The sequence below is a fragment of the Anser cygnoides genome, chromosome 3 (genome assembly GCF_040182565.1).
Source record: "Anser cygnoides isolate HZ-2024a breed goose chromosome 3, Taihu_goose_T2T_genome, whole genome shotgun sequence".
Classification (NCBI taxonomy): domain Eukaryota; kingdom Metazoa; phylum Chordata; class Aves; order Anseriformes; family Anatidae; genus Anser; species Anser cygnoides.
The window spans coordinates 48840478-48862260 of record NC_089875.1 but is presented as its reverse complement, the minus strand read 5'-3'; the positions used below and the strand labels follow the sequence as shown (position 1 = coordinate 48862260).

At 36.5% G+C, this 21783-nt stretch overlaps 1 protein-coding gene across 15 annotated transcripts in view; it reads left to right on the top strand.

The window, feature by feature from the left end:
* The window catches only part of QKI (QKI, KH domain containing RNA binding), a 160406-nt gene that overhangs the window by 44801 nt on the left and 93822 nt on the right, over positions 1-21783 (top strand). For 14 of the 15 annotated variants that reach the window (XR_010830320.1, XR_010830319.1, XM_066994140.1 and 11 more), the window contains exon 3: positions 15744-15860. The exons of the other annotated variant lie outside the window; for it this stretch is intronic. Coding sequence is in view for 12 of the 14 variants with exons in the window: in XM_066994140.1 (XP_066850241.1) it covers positions 15744-15860 (117 nt within the window). In the remaining 2 variants the exon portion in view is untranslated. The remainder of the gene's footprint in view (positions 1-15743; positions 15861-21783) is intronic. 15 annotated transcript variants of the gene reach the window in all.

The window sequence follows — 21783 nt, the reverse complement described above, 5'->3', positions numbered from 1 at the left end:
TGTATTAAAAGGAAAGCAAAAAACTGTCACCCAGCACAAATACTCTAATAGTGTTTCTTGGGCGTGGATCTGAGATTTTTGAAGATAGGCCAAAATAAGGTTTTAATTTTTTCCTTCCTTCCATGACTGTAAGTGGTTGTACTTGAGACCTGGAAGGTTGTAATCAGTGGCTTGTGAGTCTTTCTGGAGGTTTTCCATTTTTTTCAGGGAAATGGTGGATGCACAAGTCAAATAAGAGAGACCTGTAAATCTGGCTTTGTAGCATAAATAGGTGTGGAAGGCAACTTACAGTACAGAGATGCACAGTACTGCAGGCAGTTGAATTAGTGTGTGAACCTAAAATGCATCTCAGAGCTTTACGGTAAGTCTTGCTTATCCCTTTTTCTCCTGTGGTAAATATGAGCTAGTTCCTCTTGCCATGAACATGAGCTTCACCAGTCTCCTTTGACTGATGGGCATCATCACAGAATATCCCTTTGTCTCCTTACTTTAAAAGCTCCTGGGTACAAGGCAAAAGCCAGTTAAAAATGAATCCCAAATGTAGCAGTTGTTGATGTGCTGCTATTTCAGTAGCAGCAAATGTCTGGGATAATGGTTTCAATATTACGATATGCAGAGGTGCTGTTGTAACTGTAATGCTAGCCTTACCTGCTGCTCTGTACTGCTTGATGCTGGCTGATGTATGTGATTCTGTGGTGTAGATGTGGTGAGACTTGCACCTTTAAATGCTCCTGATCGATTGGCCTTTTTAATGTGTTACGGGCCCTTTTTCTCTCCTTTGTATGTGTGTTCCCTTCTTACACATAAAGCTAAGAGTTGATGTTTGGCAATACAACAGCTTTTAGCAGAAGCCATTTTGAGGAAAGAAGGTGGGCTGAAAGAAATACTCAGACGCCTATAATTTGAGAGATGTTCTGCTTTCCTGACCTATACTTCTGCAGCTCTTGGCGTGGGTTTTGAAAACTGTTACTGATTCTGGGAGGGTTTTTTGAGTACAAATTGGAAAAGAGCAAACAGGTATCAAAAGCTGTGAGACTCTTTTCTTCTACCATTGGTTAAAGTATATATAAAGTTCAAATCCGTAGCAGAATCACAAAGGCTACTAACTATACAACTTCACTGTTCTTTGGTTTTATCTTTTGAGAGGGGGCTTGCTTTTATCGTTATTTTGATTAAATAATTTGAAATTACTTTGTGTTGTATTTTCATGGCATGAAATACTAAACCTAGTTTGGTATAGCAACCTCCAATATATCTAATGCAGTGTAAACTACGTACTTGGAATGTGATAGTGGTGATGTACAAAGCTCCTGTAGCTAAGCATTACCATTCTCTATTTACATTGGGAGTTTTTGTAGTTACGGTTGTTGAAATACCTGGAGCCTTTTCAATATAATTAAAGATATAAATAGGTACTTCAGTAGTTACTTTGTCGCAAGCTATGTAAGAATTCTGATTTTTTTTCTTTCCCTACTGTGAGTTCATATAAATTAGAGCTTTAATTCTACAAACCAGATTGCAGATGTGTTACTAGTACTGTAATGTGTGTAAAAGTAAAAGATTAAAGCAAAAATTATCTAATATTGGCTGTGATTATAAATTACAATTTAGCTAAATTAGGTAATTAAAATTAGTCACATGAATGGAAATCATGTTTATGTTCAGGAAGGTTAAATACTTTAATTTGTCACTCACTTCAGAAATGTGGCTGGGAGGGGGGTTGGAATGAGATGATCTTTAAGGTCCCTTCTAATGCAAACAATTTTGTGTTATAAAATTCATTTTTTTCAGATATCTATGTTGAATATGGAAACTCAAGACAGCTGTCATTAGTAATGCCTAAGTTTCTCAACAAAACGATACTTTAAATCTTAATCGTGGGCTTGGTTGCTCTGCTGCTTGGTGTGGTGCTCAACCTCTTTTTTAAAAAATGTTGATTGCTGGAAAGAGGGCTATTTTTAAGAAAAATATAGTAGTTACTATTTATATAATAAAGCGTTAAGGTCTTCTGATTAGGAAGCATGTAATTGTGTGATTCCTTTCACCTTTCAAGGTGACTAATAAAATTATTTTTTGAAACTTAGAATTTTAAAACATTGAATAATTTAACATATTGTGTTGCCTGAAGTTGATTTAAAGCTTCACATCTAAAATGCCAATAACTAATAAGATAACATGAAGTGGTTACTGAGCACCTGTCCTTAGCATTGACTTAAGTATAATTTCAAAACCTGTTTCTGCTTGGTCAGCTCTTCTTTTCTGGGGAATAAAAAGTGATTTAATTAAAAGGGGGGGGGGGGTGACCCTTAAGTATAAGAATTTCTATCTCTGCAAAGTATTTGTAACAACAGCAACAGTATTACATCTGCATTGGTGCTCCAATTTAAACATCTTTCTCACTTCTAATTACTGAGAATAGGAAGTAGTGTACAGCAAAACTGCCAACTTAAGTGCCTTGGGTAATGTCACATGTAGTCACATCTAATTAAAAGGTATTATTATGGAAATTAGTTGTTGGACTGTATATCCTGAGGATCCTTTGTTATTGGAATATGAGCTTAATGATGTAAACTGTGAGGCTAAGAGGGCACTGCTGGAACCTACAATTAGGTTTTGGAGACCGATTTACACACAGCACAACTTGTTAGCTCTCTGGATAAATGTCGCAATTCCCAAGTAGAGCATGGAATTGAACAATTTTTACTCATCTTCTGGTGTTATTGAAAGTGATGTCTTCTCTCTGTTCTCAAAACCTCATTTTAGTGAATAGGATGAAACAGATTATTCACTATCTTGCTTAAGCATGCCTACTATTAGATTGTTCACGGGATCTGGTTTCCTGAAAGAGTTTCTGTTAACCATTTTTCAATTACTGCTTAAAGGTTTTTATGACCACTTAAAGGAGGGAACTACCAAACTGTACTGTGGGCCTTTAAATCATTGCAAATGGGCTTCTAATGATAACAGAGATTTCTATTTTAAAACCATGAAATTGTTAATTTGTCTATCTTTACAGCTTTCTCACTTATGTTGATAATTCTAAGCAATTTAAAATCCAATTATTTCCAAAATATGACAATAATTAGATTAGTGTTTTTACATGAACAGAACATGTAGCATAAAATTCATTTTGAGGAATATTATTTTATACTTGCTTGAAATGAAATTGAAACTACACTGTTAAGGTGTTTTCCTTTTAAAAAGCTTGTGGCATGAAGAGAAGGGTTAATGTTTAAGACAATGTTAAATGGAAAGCAAATGTGACATTAATGCACAGTTTGTATTGGTATGTATGGAAAGCATTGAGAAAGCAGAAATGCAGCGTATAGTGCAAACTAATATAATACAAGCATGGAAGGGTTTCTGTCCTATTAGGTGATGATAGACTAATAATGATTACACATGTTAAAATAATAAATTGCTGTTTATCTAAATACTATATTTATATAAACGATTACACAATTTATAAACAGTCAAATTGAGATTAGGAGTTGAAAATCTTTTCACCTTGAGTATGTTTGACGTGGCATGGCTTTTGTCTCTGATAACTGATAAGGTCTCTGCTTTGTTGTTGTGTGTTCTTGTACTCCTAGCTGCTGATCCAGCCAGCAGTGTTGTCAGCTCAGTGAGGAATGTCAGTGGACTGGAGCAAAAGGGACATTAAGTGGTTGACACTGAGGGATGGCAATAAATGAGATGGGAGCTAAATATATAGGTTTGTGACATTCTAGCAGCTGGCTTAAGTCCTGCTGTTTGCTGCTTGGGTATACTAGCCTTAAAAAGGAAGAGAATGCATTGTAGCACTAGGAAGAAAAAAAACAGCTGGTGGCTTATCAGTCAGTCCTAATGACAGAGAAGGTTAAAGAGTTTGGAAGGACAAACTTTGAGAGTGCTTTTATTAGTTACGTAAAATATAAATTATTATTTTTATATAAATAATGTTATGGAATGAATCTAAAAACTTTTCAGCATTCCATGGCTCATCAAGTGCAAAAAGAAATGAATACTTGGATTTAGGCAGTTTGTTAGGAGATGTTACAGTAACATTCGTCTGATGCTTCCTTGCTTCTTAATGGGTCTCTGTGGAAACATTTAGATACTTGATATCTTGCAGATTAATATTTAATTTAGAAAAACTGTTTCTTTTTGTAACAGGTATAAAGATGAGTGCTCTTCAGTGGTATAGACTTTGTGTATCTTAATTTCCCCCCCCCTCCCCTTATTAGTGATGTAGAAAGGTATCATAATGTTTCTTTGTATGATGTATTTTCAAAATGAAAGCTAACATTTGGAAATTTTTAGCACTTAATTGCGTAAAAGATATGAAACTGTAAGTACATCTACTACTTCTACGTACAGTAAAGATGGTCAGAATGTAAGCTGGAGATGGCTGACACTTAAGTTGGAAGATTAATCCTGCGTGGTATCTCTTGCTGCTGCTTTTTGCTCACGTTTCTGCTGTTCTTTGTTGAGGACTTGTTCAGTTCTTGAATCCGAACTAGGTCATTTTGCCTGGCTTATGGCTATCAGCACAGCTGGCCCAAAGAAGTGACGAGCGAAACCTCATTTTTGGCTCTTCAGCAGCTCAAGCACAAATGCGCAGGCCTCTGTGTCCCCTTTCCTATCAGACGTGTCCTAGTGTTGGTGGGCATCCCTCTGCTGGGTGGGACTGCTGACAGGGAGCAGGCCAGGCCTCTGCCCGAAGGTGATGAGAGGACAGGCCGAGAGAACTGGGCCTGTTTGGCCTGGAAAAGAGAAGACTGAGGGGAGACCTCATTAACGTATATCAATATCTGAGGGGAGGGTGTCGAGAGGACAGAGGCAGTCTCTTTGCAGTTGTGCCCTGCAAAAGGACAAGAGGCAACGGGCACAAGCTGAAGCACAGGAGGTTCCGGCTGAATATGAGGGGGCACTTTTTCACTGTGAGGGTGACAGAGCACTGGGACAGGTTGCCCAGAGAGGCTGTGGAGTCTCCTTCTCTTGAGATGCTCAAAACCCACCTGGATGCCATCCTGTGCAACATGCTCTAGGTGATCCTGCTCGGTAGGGGGGTTGGACTAGGTGATCTTTAGAGGTCCCTGCCAACCTTGGCCGGTCTGTGAAGACGCAGGCTAAACGGAGTGAAGCATTGCTCTGCTTCTGTGGGGTGGGCTTTACTAGCCATCTTTTTGTTTTATTCTTCAGTGTGGACTGGCTCCTTGTCCAGCCGTGCAGTCTGTCAGGACAAGAAGTGGTCAGGAAATCCCAAATCGCATCCCCTTGGGAGGAGCTGGTGCATCCCCTTACAGCTTGTTGGAGACTGGGTTGTAGCCACTATAGGCTTGGTGGCAGCTTTCAGACAGCTGGAGCTGTGACAGATGACTCTCATTTGTCTTAATGTTAAGAGCTATTTTTCCTTATGGTAGGAACATCTTCTCCTTGTTTCGATAGTACCACCAGAGTGGTTCTCTACTAATTTGAGGTGGTCTTTTCTTGTGTTTTCTGCAGGGAGTCCTAAAATAGCTATGTGAAAGTTCAGCTTGACTATCCATACCTTCATGGTGTACCAGATAGGGTTTTCAGGCTTTGTGTAAAAGAGATTAGAGAGATTTGAGCTTCTTTGCTCAGGGAATTTGATGTACTGTGTTTAGTCAGATTTACTTTTTTCTATATCCCTATACAGGGAGATTTATGGATATGGAGCTATGTAGTCATCTGAAAATCTTCTCTTGCATTAGTATGTGATACCATTCTTGAAGTGCTGATAGCCTTCTGAATTAGCACAGCATCCCTTCTGGATCTCAGTTTTGCATTCAAAGTTTTGACATATTTGACATATATCTGTGCGGATATTTTTGTGTAAAAAGCAAATTTGTCACTAATTTAATGAAATTACCTTTATTCCTTCTATTTATCTAATCCAAGCATTGGTTGTTTGTAGCAGTAGCTTTTTTCTTTGTGATCATTTAATTCTGCACAGCAAAACTAGAAGCACGCACTCTTTGTTGTTTGAGTTACAGGTCTGCAATTTAAGAATTATTCTTTAATTAATTCTCCCAAACTTCCCAGTCCATTTATCTGACCTCTGCCGCTTCTGTTTAAAGCAGCTTTAGCAGTACAACTTCTGCAGTGTTTTAGAACTTTTGAGTTGTTGACAAAATAATGTAAGGTTTTCATGGCAGCAGTATAGCATTCATTTCCACAAAAATACAGTTCTTCCTTTTTGGCTAACGAAAATGGTTTGTCTTCTAGCTTTCTGCTGTATGTTGTGTTACCTAATGCCAACAATGTATGATGCAGGTATAATTTTTCTACCAAAAAAAAAAAAATCTGCATGTAAACCTAGGACGGAATAAAACTGTTGCAATCACTTAATGGTAAGTTGCTTACTATAAATGTGTTGGGTTAGTTCTTAGAAAACTGAATTGAATATCGGTTAGATGGGGGTAATTTTTCAAATTTAGTAAGTTAGGAATTTATTTTTGTATATGGTTAGATATCTTGCTAATATGAAAGTCATTCTAGTTCTTGAACAAATTATATTAGCTCCTAATCTAGCAAAGAAGTGCAATTGAGTTTAACATCTTTCTGTTAACATCTTTTATATGTGTGTTTATATATTTATAAACATACACGCACATTCACGCACACTTTTGGAACTTGTACATGTTGCCTTACAAAACCAGGAGGATATCTGCTGCCCAGATGAGCTGAAAAAAGGTTTTCTCTTCTATTTTGTAATTAAAGTGGGGATGAAAATTACATTAGATACTGAAATAAATATTGTTCCGATTTGAAGATTTTGACTTACGTATTTGCATTCTGAATTCTTATGGCAGCGTTTCAGTAACATGTCCTGACAGATGCCAAGCTGCAAACAGGTAACAAAGGAAACTATGTTGGCCACTTGACCTAGTTATAACACAGGCAGTTAACTAGGATTAGCTACTGCTTTGTTTCTCGTGTCACGTGCATTAGAATTTGTGTTAAAAATTAAGCGTTGTTTTGGTATATTTCTAGCTAGTATAATAACCTTTGAACAAAGAATGAATGAAACATCAAGTGCCTAATCTGGATACTTGATAGTTTATTCATAGGTTCTCTACAAATGACAGTTATGAATGTGGAGAAAAAAGTTGCATACTTCAGTATTGTGCGATTCTTTTTTAAAAAAAATTTATTATTATTTTTCCTGTAATGGAGAAATGTCTATTGCCATTATTAAACTCTGACCTGTTTTTTTTTAAACGAACGATCCATTGTATTTACATGGGGGGTTGTAAAGCTGTTTGTCAGTTAAATAAGCTCTTGAAGCCTTCAGCATGGAGGTTATTAGAGGTGAATAATGTGGATTTGTAGGATTTAGTAATTCATTCTAAATCCCAGCTATACTTTTAAAGGCTTTTTTTTTGGTGAAGCATTTAAGATGCCTTCTGCTGAGTAAAAACTATATTTTGTTGAAATCACAGGGATAATCTGGTTTGTCTAGATTACAGCTGCAGTGATCAGAAAAAGGTTCTGAGCCTTTTTTGAATGGTCAACAGTGGCTGTTAATCTGCTGGGTTAGAAATTAATGTAAATAATCTGGTAATTGACAGGTCAATTCTAGCAATAAAACTAACCTTGTAAAGTTGTGGTGTCTTCAAATGGAATACACTGATATTTTTATTTTAAGACGGTTATATTCTGTAATGTTGCTGTGCTGTCTTGAGGTTTTAGTTGCGTTCTACTACTTTGTAAAAAGAATTTTGTTTTTATCATAGTAAGCAATACACTTGTTGACGTTCGTCACCCAATTAAAACAACCTCAGCTCTCTATCTAAAATTGCACTATATGCTATTTATTTTTGTCTTTCTTTGGTCTAGATTCCAGAACATAATTTGAATCAGTTTTTAGTTTGTTAAATTATATTATGTTTCAGGCATAGAGATACAAGGTTAGAGAACTTCATAGTTGTGTTAGCCCTGGGAGGCTTGGGGTTACCCTTTGCTGAATGTGGTCCTTGTGATTTTTTTTTTGACTAGTAGAATTACTTTTTTGAGTAAAAAAGAAAATCTAAATACTAAAAAGAAAATCCTGTTTTTTCTTAGCATTTAAAATTTCTAAAAGGTCTTGCTTATTCTGACACCTGTTGAGGTTTTCATCAGAATTTCACTTATGAGAAGCCGTAATAAATGAGCCTTTCTTAAGATGAACCAAAATGTTCATTATAATAATACATCCTTAAAAACATGAAAGCCTGTGCTACTGATGTCTGAGAGAGAAAAGGCTCTGGTTACTGATATTTTTGTGTAATATAAAACAGACTTCAAATCACAGAATGTTAACATTGTTCTCCTTCTTCAAAATCATTACATTTTAGTGATATATAACAGTTATGTTCATATGCTTTATTTTTGCATTAACAAATGTGTAATTTACAGAAACTTTTGAACTTGACTAAGCTTGGCTTACTCCCACAATATTTACTTTGTCTTGCCTGTAACAAGATGAGTTTGCATTTAGCTTTGATGATAGTACTAGAATGGCGTATGTCAGATACACCCAGCAGATATAAGTGGATGTATCTGACATAAGCAGATTATACATGTCATACTGGTATTCACTACATACGTACTTTGGCATTTACGTGGTTATTGCTTAGAAAAGTTGCTTTATAAAGGGATGAAGGTAATGTTTCATTGTTGTCTGCAGAGCCTGTCTTCTATTACCAGTAGGTATTTCCGGAAGAGATTTCAGGAAACAACTTCACTGTTTTTGCCAGCATTCTAACAACTACCTGAAGTTAGTTTGTATGTAAAAATTAACTTCTATATGTTATTGCTATTATTTACCTTCACTGTATTGTCAATGTTAATACCATCTGCTTTGTCAGCCTCCTCTCCCTGTAAAATCTCATCAGACAGTCTGGTTCTTTTAACTATGCAAAACACTTGCCAAATTCCACTGGAGCATATTTAATCCTCAAAATACATGCTAATGCAATTAATGAAAGATTTTGCAATTTCAAAAATATTCTTCAAACATACTTCTACTTGATTTCTCAAATGTGAACCAGTGGCATAGCTGTATATGTAAACTCTTTAGTCTTTGTTTTCAGTTAATCTACAGAGTGATCAGTGAGTAAGCTGTGTACATGATGGACTTGTTTTTAATATGGTACTAGTTCTTGTTACTGCTTTCTTTTGAACACAGAGTTGTGTAGCTGTTTTCTTTAGTGATGAGCGTGGTGTTAAATCACTAGAAATACTTAGTAAGGCATGAAATGTGTTTGAGGCCTTCTGTGCATGAGAGAAGAGACTTTCAATTTCCTTTATCACCACGTATCAAAAATGTAGTGGTATAATCTGTATGGGATGAAACAGTGTCTATAGCTTGAAGTATTTAAGTATTTCAGTAGAATATTTTGAGTGAAAGCAAAAAAAAGGGGGAGAGACGTATATCTGAACTGACAGTCTGTGTCTGAATTTATTCATGGTCATTTTAAATAGAGATGAAATTTTATAGGTGTACATGTTCTCTTCAAATTGTGTATAAATATTCAAATAAACATACATCACCACAATTTTTATTTTAAATAAAACTAAGTCGTTGTGAAAATGGGTATTTGCTCATGATACGTTAATTGAATAAACATTGGAAAAATGTTATAACTAGAAAGCACATTGTGTGAGGTAGAGTAAATTGCACATGAAAGTTATTTCTACTGTCCTATAAAATGTTTTAAGATTTTCTGAGAAATTTAAAAGTTACAAGTTATGCTAGATGTTTTGTTTCATATAGTTTGGTGTTTAATAAAGAACTCAAAGTTTAAAATCTTACTTATTTCAGATCTAACATACTATATTTTTCTAGTACCTCAAACCATTTTTTCTCGTTTCAAATTACGTGGCTGATTAGATTTTTTTTAAAACCTCTAATTTTTTAAGATTATATGAAAATCAAATTAAAGCAATTTAAGCTGTCTTTGATTAATGCAGAAAAAATGTATGCAGAAATAACTGTTAGCAGTGTCATGAAAGAATGATTCTTGAAAAAGAAAACAATTGGAAAAAATACAATCCAAACATGCTAATTTTGGTAGGTCAGTGCAAGCTGTCAGTGGATTTAGAGCATCATCTTCTGACTGATGAAAAGACTTTCTCTCCCACTTACGACAGGTTTTGTCAGCACAGAGCTAGTTTTTAAAGTGGAAATAGTACAGTAGAAGACAAATTTGCATATAAATATGTTTCAATTAAATGTGTAATCTGCTTTTCTTCAGTAAAACCATACATGAAAATAACTACTCAAGAAGAATTAAGCTATAACTTTAAGTATTCTAAGTTAAAGTCAACATATAGCATTTTTGTTATCATGAAGAACTACTGAGATTTTACTTAAAATATGTTCAGGCTGTGTATAAAATGTTCACACTCAAATACGCATTACATCTGTGGAACAAAAGCCTTCTAAGGCATTTCTCAATTTGCTTAAAATTGAAATAGACTTCAAGAGTAGCTTATTTTGGCTTTTTTTCCAGTTATAAGTAACTAGCTCTGCAAATTCAATGTATAGTAAATCATTGGAACACTTGCTAATAAGATTGTAGAATAAATTAGTTTTTAATTGAGCAAAATAATTGTTTAACCAAATGCACGTGCTTATGCTCTCTCTAGATTTGGATATTTTAATCAAAACATTTTTTTCAAATTCTTCTCCAGCAATAAAGGCAATTTTTTTTTTTAATCAGATGAATTAGATCTTCCCACACCTTACTCACAGGTGCCAAGGGAAAGCACAAAATACAAAAGGCACAATAACACTCTGAAATACAGTACTGCTGAATTCCCTCAAGTTCCTTTGGTTTTAACTTGGATGGAAGGTTTCTTAAACGTTGCATTTCTCCTACACTGTAAAAATTGGACATGCTTCCGTGCAACCTTTTGTTAATCAGCAGCTTTGAGTCTTAGCATAGTTTATTCTTGTTTTCCTTTTGTACTGGGTGTAGGGGCATGTGAGGCATATGAGGACTGCAAAAGCACTCGGTCTGCTTGGGTAATAATTACTCTATGCATAGGGAATACAAGGCATTTTTATGAGAGGTTTTCTGATGCAGTCGACTGGTCAGGCAGGACACCAGATAGGAGTTCTGTCAGCTCTTAGGAGTGTCAGTTGCTGCACAGTTGTCGTTAAGGTCTCAGAGTTAGGTGCAAACCTTAGGATTTAGAGCAGCTGTTACTCTTCTTGTAATGTGGTTGGTTCTGCTTAAATATGCATGTAGGTGACAGACAGGATGCTTTTGTGTTTATGCATGCCACAAACATGTTTCTCCTGGAGTTTCGTGCTTGAGTTCTAATGTTGAGTTTGTATAGGAAGATTTGAGAACATGATAGAGCTCTTCTTTTGAAAACAAACATGAAAAAAAAACACACAGAGAAATGATTATAAAATACTGTGAGTAAAAGCGATAAATCATATAAAAATAAGTCCAATATAGAAATCCATTACTTGTTGAGAACAGAGGGAGTAACTTCATGAAGGAGAGCAACACATTTGATTGCTTGTGTATTGTTGATGTAGAAGCAGTTAATCTTAGTGTGGGTCATTTCTGCTTCCCTTTTTAACTATCTCTCATTCAAACATGTATGAGCTCGATACATTCAAAGTAATGCGGTCAGATCATCTTACATTGATCTGAGCACTTTGTGAACCATTGATGGTTGGTTATTTCTTACTAAATCACTGGGGGTAAGGTGAATTCTGGAGAACCAGTCAAGTCCTGAGTCGGAAAGAAGCTGTAGGAGATGAAGGAGAAGTATTTCTAGCTTTGACGACATACAATGATAGAAAAAAAAAAGTGTTCTTAGACACAGGTGTGGTGTTTGTAGGGAAACATAAGGTGATGAAGAAGAGTGCAGTTGGGTGAGATCATGGGACAAAGGAAAAAAGAGAAATCTTGACTTCAAATGTGATTTTAAAAGGGTCTTTAAATTTGTCAGACGTATCTGTTTCCAATAATCCAGGTTGATGAACCATTAGGCTTGGCAGTGTCCTGGTTTTAGCTGGGGTGGAATAGAGTTTTTCTTCCTAGTAAGTGTTATGGTGCTGTGTTTCGGGTTTTTGATGAAAATAGTGGCGATAACACCCTGATGTTTCAGCTGTTGCAGAGCTGTGCTCACACAGAGCCCAGGACTCTTCTGCTCCTGGTGCTGCCCTGCCAGCGAGGAGGCTAGGGGTGCACCAGGAGCTGGGGGGGGCACGGCCAGGACAGGACAGTCTAAGCTTGGGATGGGTCATGCCATGGGATGTCCCACGCCATGGGGCACTGTGCTGAGCAGGGTGGCTGGTAAATAGAAAGTGGGCTGGTCCTTGGGGATGTGCTGGGCATTGGTCAGTGGGTGGTGAGCGATTGCTTTGTGCATCACTTCCTTTATATATTCTTTTATCATTATTGTATTCCTTTCCTTTTCTGTCCTGTTAAACTCTATCTCAAGCCCATGAGTTTTGCCTTTTTCCCCCAGTTCTCTCCCCCATTCAGCTTCTGGGGAGACGGTGGGTGGGCAGAGTGAGCAAGCAGTTGTGTGGCACTGAGCTGCCTGCTGGGTTAAACCACAGCAGGCGGGTAAGAGAAGCAATGGGTGCTGAGACAACTGGATTCTGGTAAAACTTCTGACGCAGTCCAACTAAAAGGCTTAGTCTGTGCTGTTTCCTGAATTGCAGTGTGCTGGATGGACTCTCTTACCCCTGTACCCAGTCCCTTCAGAAGAGAGTCATGTTTGTGGTTTTTTTGTTTGTTTGTTTGTTTTTTCTCTCTGTGGAGTTCTTAGCTAAAGCTTTGAGACGGCAGTCTGGGAAACTGAATGCTGACGGGATCCATTGGGGCAGAGAGCTTGGGAATTACTTGTTAAAATAACAGCTTGCATGAACTATGATTACTTGTGACTATAGAATCAACCAAGATGCCACCTCAGGTGGAATCCTGGAGTGGTTTCCCTCAGCTCGGATCTCTGATGTATTTGGGAATAATCTGTTGGTGGAATAGAAAGTACGCTTAGAAAACAAGAAAGTCATACCAAACACTTTCGAAGGCAAAATTAAAATTCAAAACTGCCTCACAATTAGCATGCCTAATGTCAATGATGTGGTGTTCATTGGGCAAATGTGTAGAATGATGTGGTGTTGGAGGGGAGCATCTAAGTTGCATATGAATACAAAACTGAGGAAAGCTGGCAAGGCAAAGGTGATGAAGAATGGTATCTGGCATCAACAAACGTCGAACGAAGTATAAGAACTGAAATTTGGGTGTGGAGAAGGGATTGAGAAGCTCGGGATGTGTTAATAGGGATGTGGTTTGTTGAGTAACTTTGAGTAGGTGTCAACTTTGAAGTCTGAGTAACTTTGTTGAGGTCTCAGTTGAAGTATTGCCTTGTCCAGGCATCCTGCTTTAAGAAATGGAAAAATCAGTGTGTCCAAGAGAGGTAACGAGAACAGTTTCAGAAGAAACCTTACCTATCCAAAAAGGTTCAAGGTGCTAATACATACAGTCTGGAAAGAAACGACAGGGTTGAGCTACTTGGAACAATCTATAAAGGCTCTTTGTAAGAAGAGAATGTTCTGGGAGTAGCCAGAGAAGAAACTGGCTTAACACTGAACAGAAAGCTTTGTGGTTTAAGTCAGCAACTCCTCAACTAGAATCCACGATTCTAAAGGGTGTCCTCACAATACAAACAAAGTTGCAAGCTTGAGAGTAATTAAAAAAAAAAAATAAAATCCTGCTTTTTTACTTATGATCATGCTGTTTTCTTTTTTATTCAAATTATCTGATTATTCTTTTAATCATGATCCAATCAATATAACAGTTGGCAGTTAATAAAATATTAGAGGCTGCTGTCTCTCTTGGGAGATAGAGAATGTAATGATCGTCGCTTTCTGCTGGTAAAAAGTGCTTTAAGGGCAGGTTTGCAACGATATTTTTGCTTTTCCTGTGGAATAGGATACATATCTATCTAGTGTGCAGAAAGTGTGTTAGTGGTGAAAGTAAGTTAGGTGCTGTTTACATGTGAAGCATTAAATGTGGTAAAAATTCAGGGCTCAACTTTGTCACTTGTAGCTGGCTCATCGCTTGTCCAGTTGTAGTGAATATTCCTGAATTTCCCATGGTTCACAGTTTGTGTATGCATTCACAAGTGCTTTTTAATCTTTAGTTCTTTTTCCTGCAGTTGATACAGGCTTCATGATATTTCTTTGTGTTTTGAGCTTGGAATACTAAATTATTTTGGGAGTATATCTTCTCTCTGAACAGTTTAGCCACAGTGAAACAGGAATATTTTTGTTGGAGAACTTTAATTTGCTTGTGTTCATAACTTCTGTTCACTCCTAAATTATTTTTGATCATTGTAGTTTTATAAGGATTTCAAATATGTTGAGTTATAGTACTCAAAACCAATTTTAATTAGCTGAGGAAATGAAAGCCATCTTTTTCATAATTCCATTGAACAGCTTTGTTTGCAAGGTTCTAAAATAATCAGACTCCTGTCCTTACTGTTTAGTTTCTGTTATTTTAATGTCTGTGCTTGAATTAAATCTTCAGTCTGAAATGTCTGTGTTTATGTATCTCTTGAGCCTGGTGCTACATCTTCTCACTGCAGTTGTCACAGAGTCCTGGCATGTATTCTTAATGCTGCTTTTGCTCAGTGCTTTTTTAAAAAAAATAAATTCATTGTTTCCAGAGTCTATGATTGAAAATGATGAAAGAAAAAGAACCTGGAAAATAACTGTGAGATAGCGTTACATATATCATTATTGCATGTTAGTAATGGCTAAATGCCAGTATTACTATGCTAAGTATAGGCAAGGGTTTGTCTCATTATATGGATGTTAGCCATCTAAACGTGGTAAACTTCATATGTATGCACAACTGAGTAAAGTATACAACTTACTGCAGTCACATGGAATTCTGACATGGTTTATATATACATACATATGTATTAACCGCGTTGGAAATACTGAATTTGATGTATTTCTCAATGTTCTACACAAAACCTGAAGTTGAATATATAGCAACTTAAGTGTGTTGGTTTTTGGTGTGTTTTTTTTTTTTTAATTGCTTGTTTTGCTGAAGGCAGCGTTATGAAATGTTTGGTTTTTTGTTTGTTTTACAAAGTGTTTCTGTAGGTGATGAGTGGCCAACTGGCAGCATGCTGGCCAGGTAGACCCCACTAGAAAAATAGGAAAAGGAAAAAAAGAATGCTTTCTGGATGGTCCTTAGCTGTAGGCAGGGGGCAAATGAAGAGTAGACCTAGAGGCCTATCTTGAAGGTACTGTGGTGTCATTATGAGACTGGACCTACACCTGGCACCATATCAGTCCTACCATATGAAAGTTGTACGTGTGTCTGGTCATGCAACCAGAAATTCAGTTTCCATGATGTGATGCACATTGTTGGCCTACTAATTAGTATCTTGATTGATAGTTTGTATTTTCTGTAAGTGCTTATTTGACTTGCTCTGGAGTTAAGAGTATTGCTGCCCTAGACTCACATGAAATACTTAAGTTTAATATCTGGCAAAATTGTTTTTTATTTTCCAAGGTAGAGCTCACATAGGCATCTAATATATGAAAGCAATACTTGCCTTGTTCTTTTACCTCAGGAATTTAGTGCGGTATTCTAAATTGATTTTAAAGAAGATGATGTTTTAGAGACAGAAATAAACCTTTAAATTAATTTTGTTCATTTTGTTTTATATGTTTTATAGAAAAATACTGTTTGTTTTTTTTCCAGTTTAACTTTGTTGGAAGAATCCTTGGGCCCAGAGGACTAACAGCTAAACAGCTTGAGGCAGAAACAGGATGCAAGATAATGGTCCGAGGGAAGGGCTCAATGAGGGACAAAAAGAAGGTAAGATCTTGAAAGGTAGTGTAGTTTCAGATGTATAGTTTTCTTTCCTAACATGGGATAAGGCCGTCTTTTATTCTCCTTTGTTGTGTTTTTACTGTATGCTTCATTTAGTTATTTATTTTTTACAGACTTAGTGATTAACACAACCTACCTTGAAGAAGTTAAATATGCGTGCTCCATAATGGTGCAACTGGGAGCCTAACTAGCAATTATAAAATATTCTTCAGTAATAACTAACTTCTAATTGTGTCAGGTGTTTCACAATATAAAGGTAAAAATTCAGGTTAAATGTATTTTTCCAAGAAAGGGCCGCTAATATTACAGGTGTCATTAAGAGCATTCTTATATTGAAATACCAGAGGAGTGATTAGTGCAAGTAGAGGAGATCAGAAAATACATTAAATGTATTTCCAGCAGTGAATATTGTTGGAGTGAACCAAGAAGCACTGTGTTCCTGAATTTTTTTGCTCAGGTGGAGTTGGGATATAATTAGGGCCGTTTCTTGCCCTGACCTGTAATATGTATGTTCTGCCCATGTGAGTAGGGAGCATATACTTTCAAGGATAGTCATCCTGAATGTTAAGTTGTTGTGATGTTAACTCCTGGAAGTTATGTCTTTCTGCAGTCTTATTTTCTAGCTATTTTCCCCTCTCTGGTTATTACTGCTGAAGTTGCATTAGCATCACCACTTCAGTTTTGTTATGTACACTTCGTAATACTCTTTGTTCCAATAAGTATTATTTATTTTGATCCTTTCTTTGGAAAATCTTTTTTTTCTTATCTGGTTAGTCACATAATACATTCTACTGATACATGTGTAGCACACACCAATTAAAATAGAACCAATTAAAATACTGAGTTAAAAATCTCAGACTTCCCAAAGCGTATGACCGTGTTGTTTTCAAACTTCATTTGTTGCCTCTTGTTTTCATAATCTGTTGTAATACTCTTATCTTCCTTTCTGTTATTCCACCTATAGCTATTTCAAGTACTTAGATTGTCAGCTTTTGAGCAAAGGTCTGTTCTGATCTGAGAGAGACTTTTGTTGTTTAGGTTCTGTAGAAGTAAGAGGGTGATACCATCTTAAGTGACGGTAGATTTATGAAGGAGTTGATGAAGGGGTTTTATTTATTTAAACATTCTGGTTCTCATCTTTAATTCCTTTTACTTCTTGGTTGGGGGGGAGACTTAATGTATAAACTAGACCTATTATTACGGGGTTTAAAACTGTAAATGGATAAGCAGAATTTGTAGGATTTCTATTTTTGTAAAGGATTTTGAAATATGATTTTCTATAAGTGGAGGGCGGTATGAGACATTAAAATTTCTACGGTATTAAAATTTCAGCATGCTTCAGCTGACATACCAAATTGCATGGGTGTAGATGCTGTATTTTGAAGCAAAGCATATGGTTGCCTATATATGAACAATCTTATTTCCATAACTTACTTTGTGACTATTAGTAGTAGCCAATTCTTTACATATTCAATTACACTGTAAATATATCTATCTGTACATGTATCCTGGGGCAAGAGATTCAGTGAAAATATTGCTTCTCTTTACAGTTTGCAAGTTGCACCTAGTTTTCATAAGAGAAGACTATTTGAAAAAGAGTATTGAATGCTGCTGCATTTTAGCTGGGAGATTAATTAGAAGTTAAGATTTCTGAATGTAAAAAGTAAATCTTCGAAATACGGAAGACAATAAAATACAGTTCCGAATGGGTGAATCACTAAGCTGTCAGCCTTAAAAGAGAAATGCTGATACGTAATCCAGAAAAGCGTGTACTTAACTTGTTCATTCATTTTTTTCCTATTTATAAATAGTTTTTAAAAGGCATCATGTATTTATCAATAGTACAGTTCTTAAATTCTGCCCACAAATGAATGTGTGTTATTGATGCCCCTTCTTTGTGGTAGGAGTGAAAATTTTAAGTCTATAAACTACCCCAGTTTATCAGGAATTTGTTTGTAATTTTTTTCTGAATAAAAAAAAGCTGTTTTGAGTTCATTTATGCTCATAAATGTTGTAAGCTAAAACATTTAGGCATCTGTTCTTCAGAAAGCTTGCAATGATAAATTGAGGCTCCAAACTTTAATGGTCTAACGCCTTGCTGTTACTAGTGAGCATATGTATATTTAAGATAGATATTAACAATGATGCTCTGATACAGAACTGTAGAATCATCTAGGTTAGAAAAGACCTTCAAGACCATCAATCTGACATACTGAGTCCAATCACTAAACCATGACACTTAGTGCCATGCCTATTCATCTCTTAAATACCACAAGGGATGGGAACCAACCGCTTCCCTGTGCAGCCCAGCCCATTCTAATGCTTGACCCTTTCCTTGAAGAAATTCTCCAGAATATCCAATCTAAGCTTTCCCTGGTGCAACTTGAGACCATTTCTTTGTGTCCTAGGCTACAGAGATCTTGTCCAACCTCCCTTCTCAAGCAGTGTTGCCTAGAACTGGTTGCCCACGACCATCTCCTGAGAGTTATGTTTAGTGTCCATGATCTCACTCCTTCCTCTGGGCTTCAGAACTAATCCTTTTCTGCAGGGAGTCATTTCCCTAGATAGCTTGGGCAGTTTTACTGTTTGGGGAAGTGGTATTTTTGGACTGATTTTGGACTGATTTTGGACTGATTTCCCCTACCCTTTCCATATATATATATATATATACACACATATGTATATATATATATAATTTCTGTGCCGAATAGAACAGGTTGCATGAGCTACTTGGATTTTGTTTTTTGAGAAAAAGCTTTAGAGGAATTGGGACCTTCTGAGTATGAGTTTTACTTCTTACCTGTTTTTCTTTTTTGTTTGTTTTTTCAAGATTGATAAGAAAACGAAAGCTGGTCTAGTCTTCAGCAAGGACTAGTTATGTAGAACTCGGCAGGTCAGCTAGAAATTCATACACATGAAAAACCATGAACTGATGAAGTCAGTGTTTTAATGTCGATAAGCCATTAAATAGTATGGTATGTGCTAAGCCACTTCAGATTGATGAATCATTCATGAGATATAAGGGGCAGTGTCTTAAGGTGATTATTTACAAATTGGACAGGAAAAAACAGGAACCCATTACCTTCAGTAACTTGTCCCTTGTCTGATATTTTTGGAGCACAGAATACTTAACCATTGATGATTACATGAGATAATATTGCAGTTAGCGTTGAATATTAAATAATGTAAAGTATTTGAATACCAAATAGTATAATATCGGTTGAAGGCCAAACAGTATTAAGTACCAAAAAGTTTGTCAAAATCTATTTTCATGTCACCCATTTCAGATCTTCTTTATAACTGTGTTACTGTCCTGAGGTGATTGGTATTAGTAGTTTATCGTTTTCAGGCAGTGGACTTTGTTGCTGTCGTGTGACCTACCGTTGTTGCTGCAATAGGAATTGTTTCTTAATCATTGATGATGCAGTTTGTGAAGCATCTTGTTTGCAAATACGATTATTCTACTAAAAATAAAGAATTGGAATTCAAGACATGATCACAAACAGGATAAAGTAAGAAACAGTGATACTTATTGGTTTGGCAAGTAAGTACTCCTCTTGCTATTGGTTCTTGCCTCTCTTCCTCATGAATTATGTGTACAGGTGAACTCCTTAGACTTGCAGCATGAGGTGACCAAATTCTTTGGTAGTTAATACCTTTTATTGCTAACTGCACTTTCCTTATTTTCTCAAGGGGCTTATCTAGGCTCAGTGTTTTTAAAAAAAAAAAAAAAAAAAAACAGGATTTTTTCAGGTTTTGACTGAATTGTTTTGGGATTTGTAGGAAACTAACGATAAAAGTTAATTTGTATTTATATTTCCTATATATACATTTCATATCTACAAACCTGATTTCCCAGTGCTAATTATTATAAAGGCCTTATTGGATGTTGCAAGGAATTCATTACTATCCATCTACTTCTCTCTTCTTATCTTGCTAGTGGCTGCAGAATCCAAGAGGAAAATAGGAAAAGACAGTGGTAGCCAGTGCTGGAAAAAAAGCCATCCTGATTTGCTCTGTAGAAAATTTTATTCTAGTGTATGAGCCTGTGAGCAGAAGTAATGAATTAGAAATCTTCATCACATGGCCAATTCACTTCATCAGATCTTGAAACTTGCTGACAGATTTCCCCCAGAAAGTAGGGGAAATCCTCAAATCACTTGTATCTAAGGCTCAGTTGATAATCAGAACATCACTCTAGGCAGCTTTAGACAAATATAAAATCAAAACTTTAATTACTGAGAATATTATGATTAAAGCCTGGAGGCACATGAAAGAGATTATTGGGGAGGGGAGAGGGGTTGCATTCATTCGTCAAAAGCTAATGAATGTGTAACTTTATTAAGACCAAGGAATTTTTCTTGCTTAGTCCAAATGCACCTCTCACTAGTGAGGAAAAACACCAATTTTCACACTAGTAGTGGAGAAAAATAGTAATTTTAACACCAAAGAATACTGCTTAATATGTGGGAAGAATGGTTATTGATGGATAAGCAAAACACTGATTTTAATGCTCTGTGATCATAACACTTATTCCATAAAACATACACTGACACACACATAGGGAGTCAGCTCTATGCTCTCTTACCACTCTGGCTGCCATTATCTCACCTAGATGGGGATACGAAGCCTTACAGTGACAGGCTGCTGGGTTGTGACAGCCTTGGTTGACTACATTGTTTTTCCTGTTTCTTGAAAGGTTTAGTCAAAGATCTCCTCTAGAACATTGTATGAGAGCATATTTGTTTTTTTCTTCAGCAAGAAACGTCTTGTTATGATACACAGAATTATTTATTTACAGTTGGTTGTTTCAAAGAATCATAGAATATTCAAGTTGGAAGGGACCCACAAGGATCACACGCTGCAGCTCCTGGCTCCACACAGGACCACCCAAAATCAGGCCCTATGTCTGAGAACGTTGTCCAAATGCTTCTTGAACTCCGTCAGGCTCGGTGCTGTGACCACTGCCCTGGGGAGCCTGTCCCAGTGCCCGACCAGCCTCTGGGTGAAGAACCTTTTCCTAACATTCAGCCTGAACCCTCCTCTGTTGCAGCTTCAAGCTGTTCCCTTGGGTCCTGTTCCTGGTCACCAGAGGGAAGAGATCAGCTCCTGCCTCTCCACTCCCCCTCAAGAGGAAGTTGTAGACCGTGATGAGGTCTCCCCTTAGAAGAAGGCAAACAGTTATGCAGTTCCAGTTCTGAAGAGCTCATTGCTTTTTATCCGTTGCAACAGCTTCAAATCACTTGTTCGTTCTTCTGTAGTAAGATTGTTTCATGAACTGATCTGTTGTTCTTGACCTACAGTGTATTCTTTCCCGTATCTCTGTTCACCTTGCAAGCAGAAATTATGTAAGCTTTCGGGAAAGACAAGCTCTTGGTTATTACCAATCTTGACCTTTGGCAGGTCACCTTTGATGGGTGCAAGAATTGTCACAGTAAATAGATAAGTCAATTTCTTGGGACTCTCCAGCTTTTTTTATTATTATTATGGTAAGGCTAAATATGAATTAGAAATTATCTTAGGTATCCATACAAAAGTGCAAGGAAAAGATTAAAGCTGAAAAAATAACCTGTCCTGTAATGAGGACATTTTACTACGTTTACATGCCCTATAGACATGCCCTATAGAATTGAAGTATTTCATGCTTGTAACATTTTAATTACTTTCAGTCTTTGAAATGCCATCAAATACACTTTGATTTCCAATCAAATGTCTTAAGATCTGTTTAGGTTATAAAATAAAGTTACTAACATTAAATAATAAATACTTAGAGTATGTCTTCTTAAATAAAGCCTGTTAGTGCTACCCTAGTTACAGGATGCTCAACTTCTGTGAAAAGTCTTACGTGTACAAATAAAGCTAAAAGTGCTGGCATTTTTGTTGAAATGAAATATAGTTAACATATTGT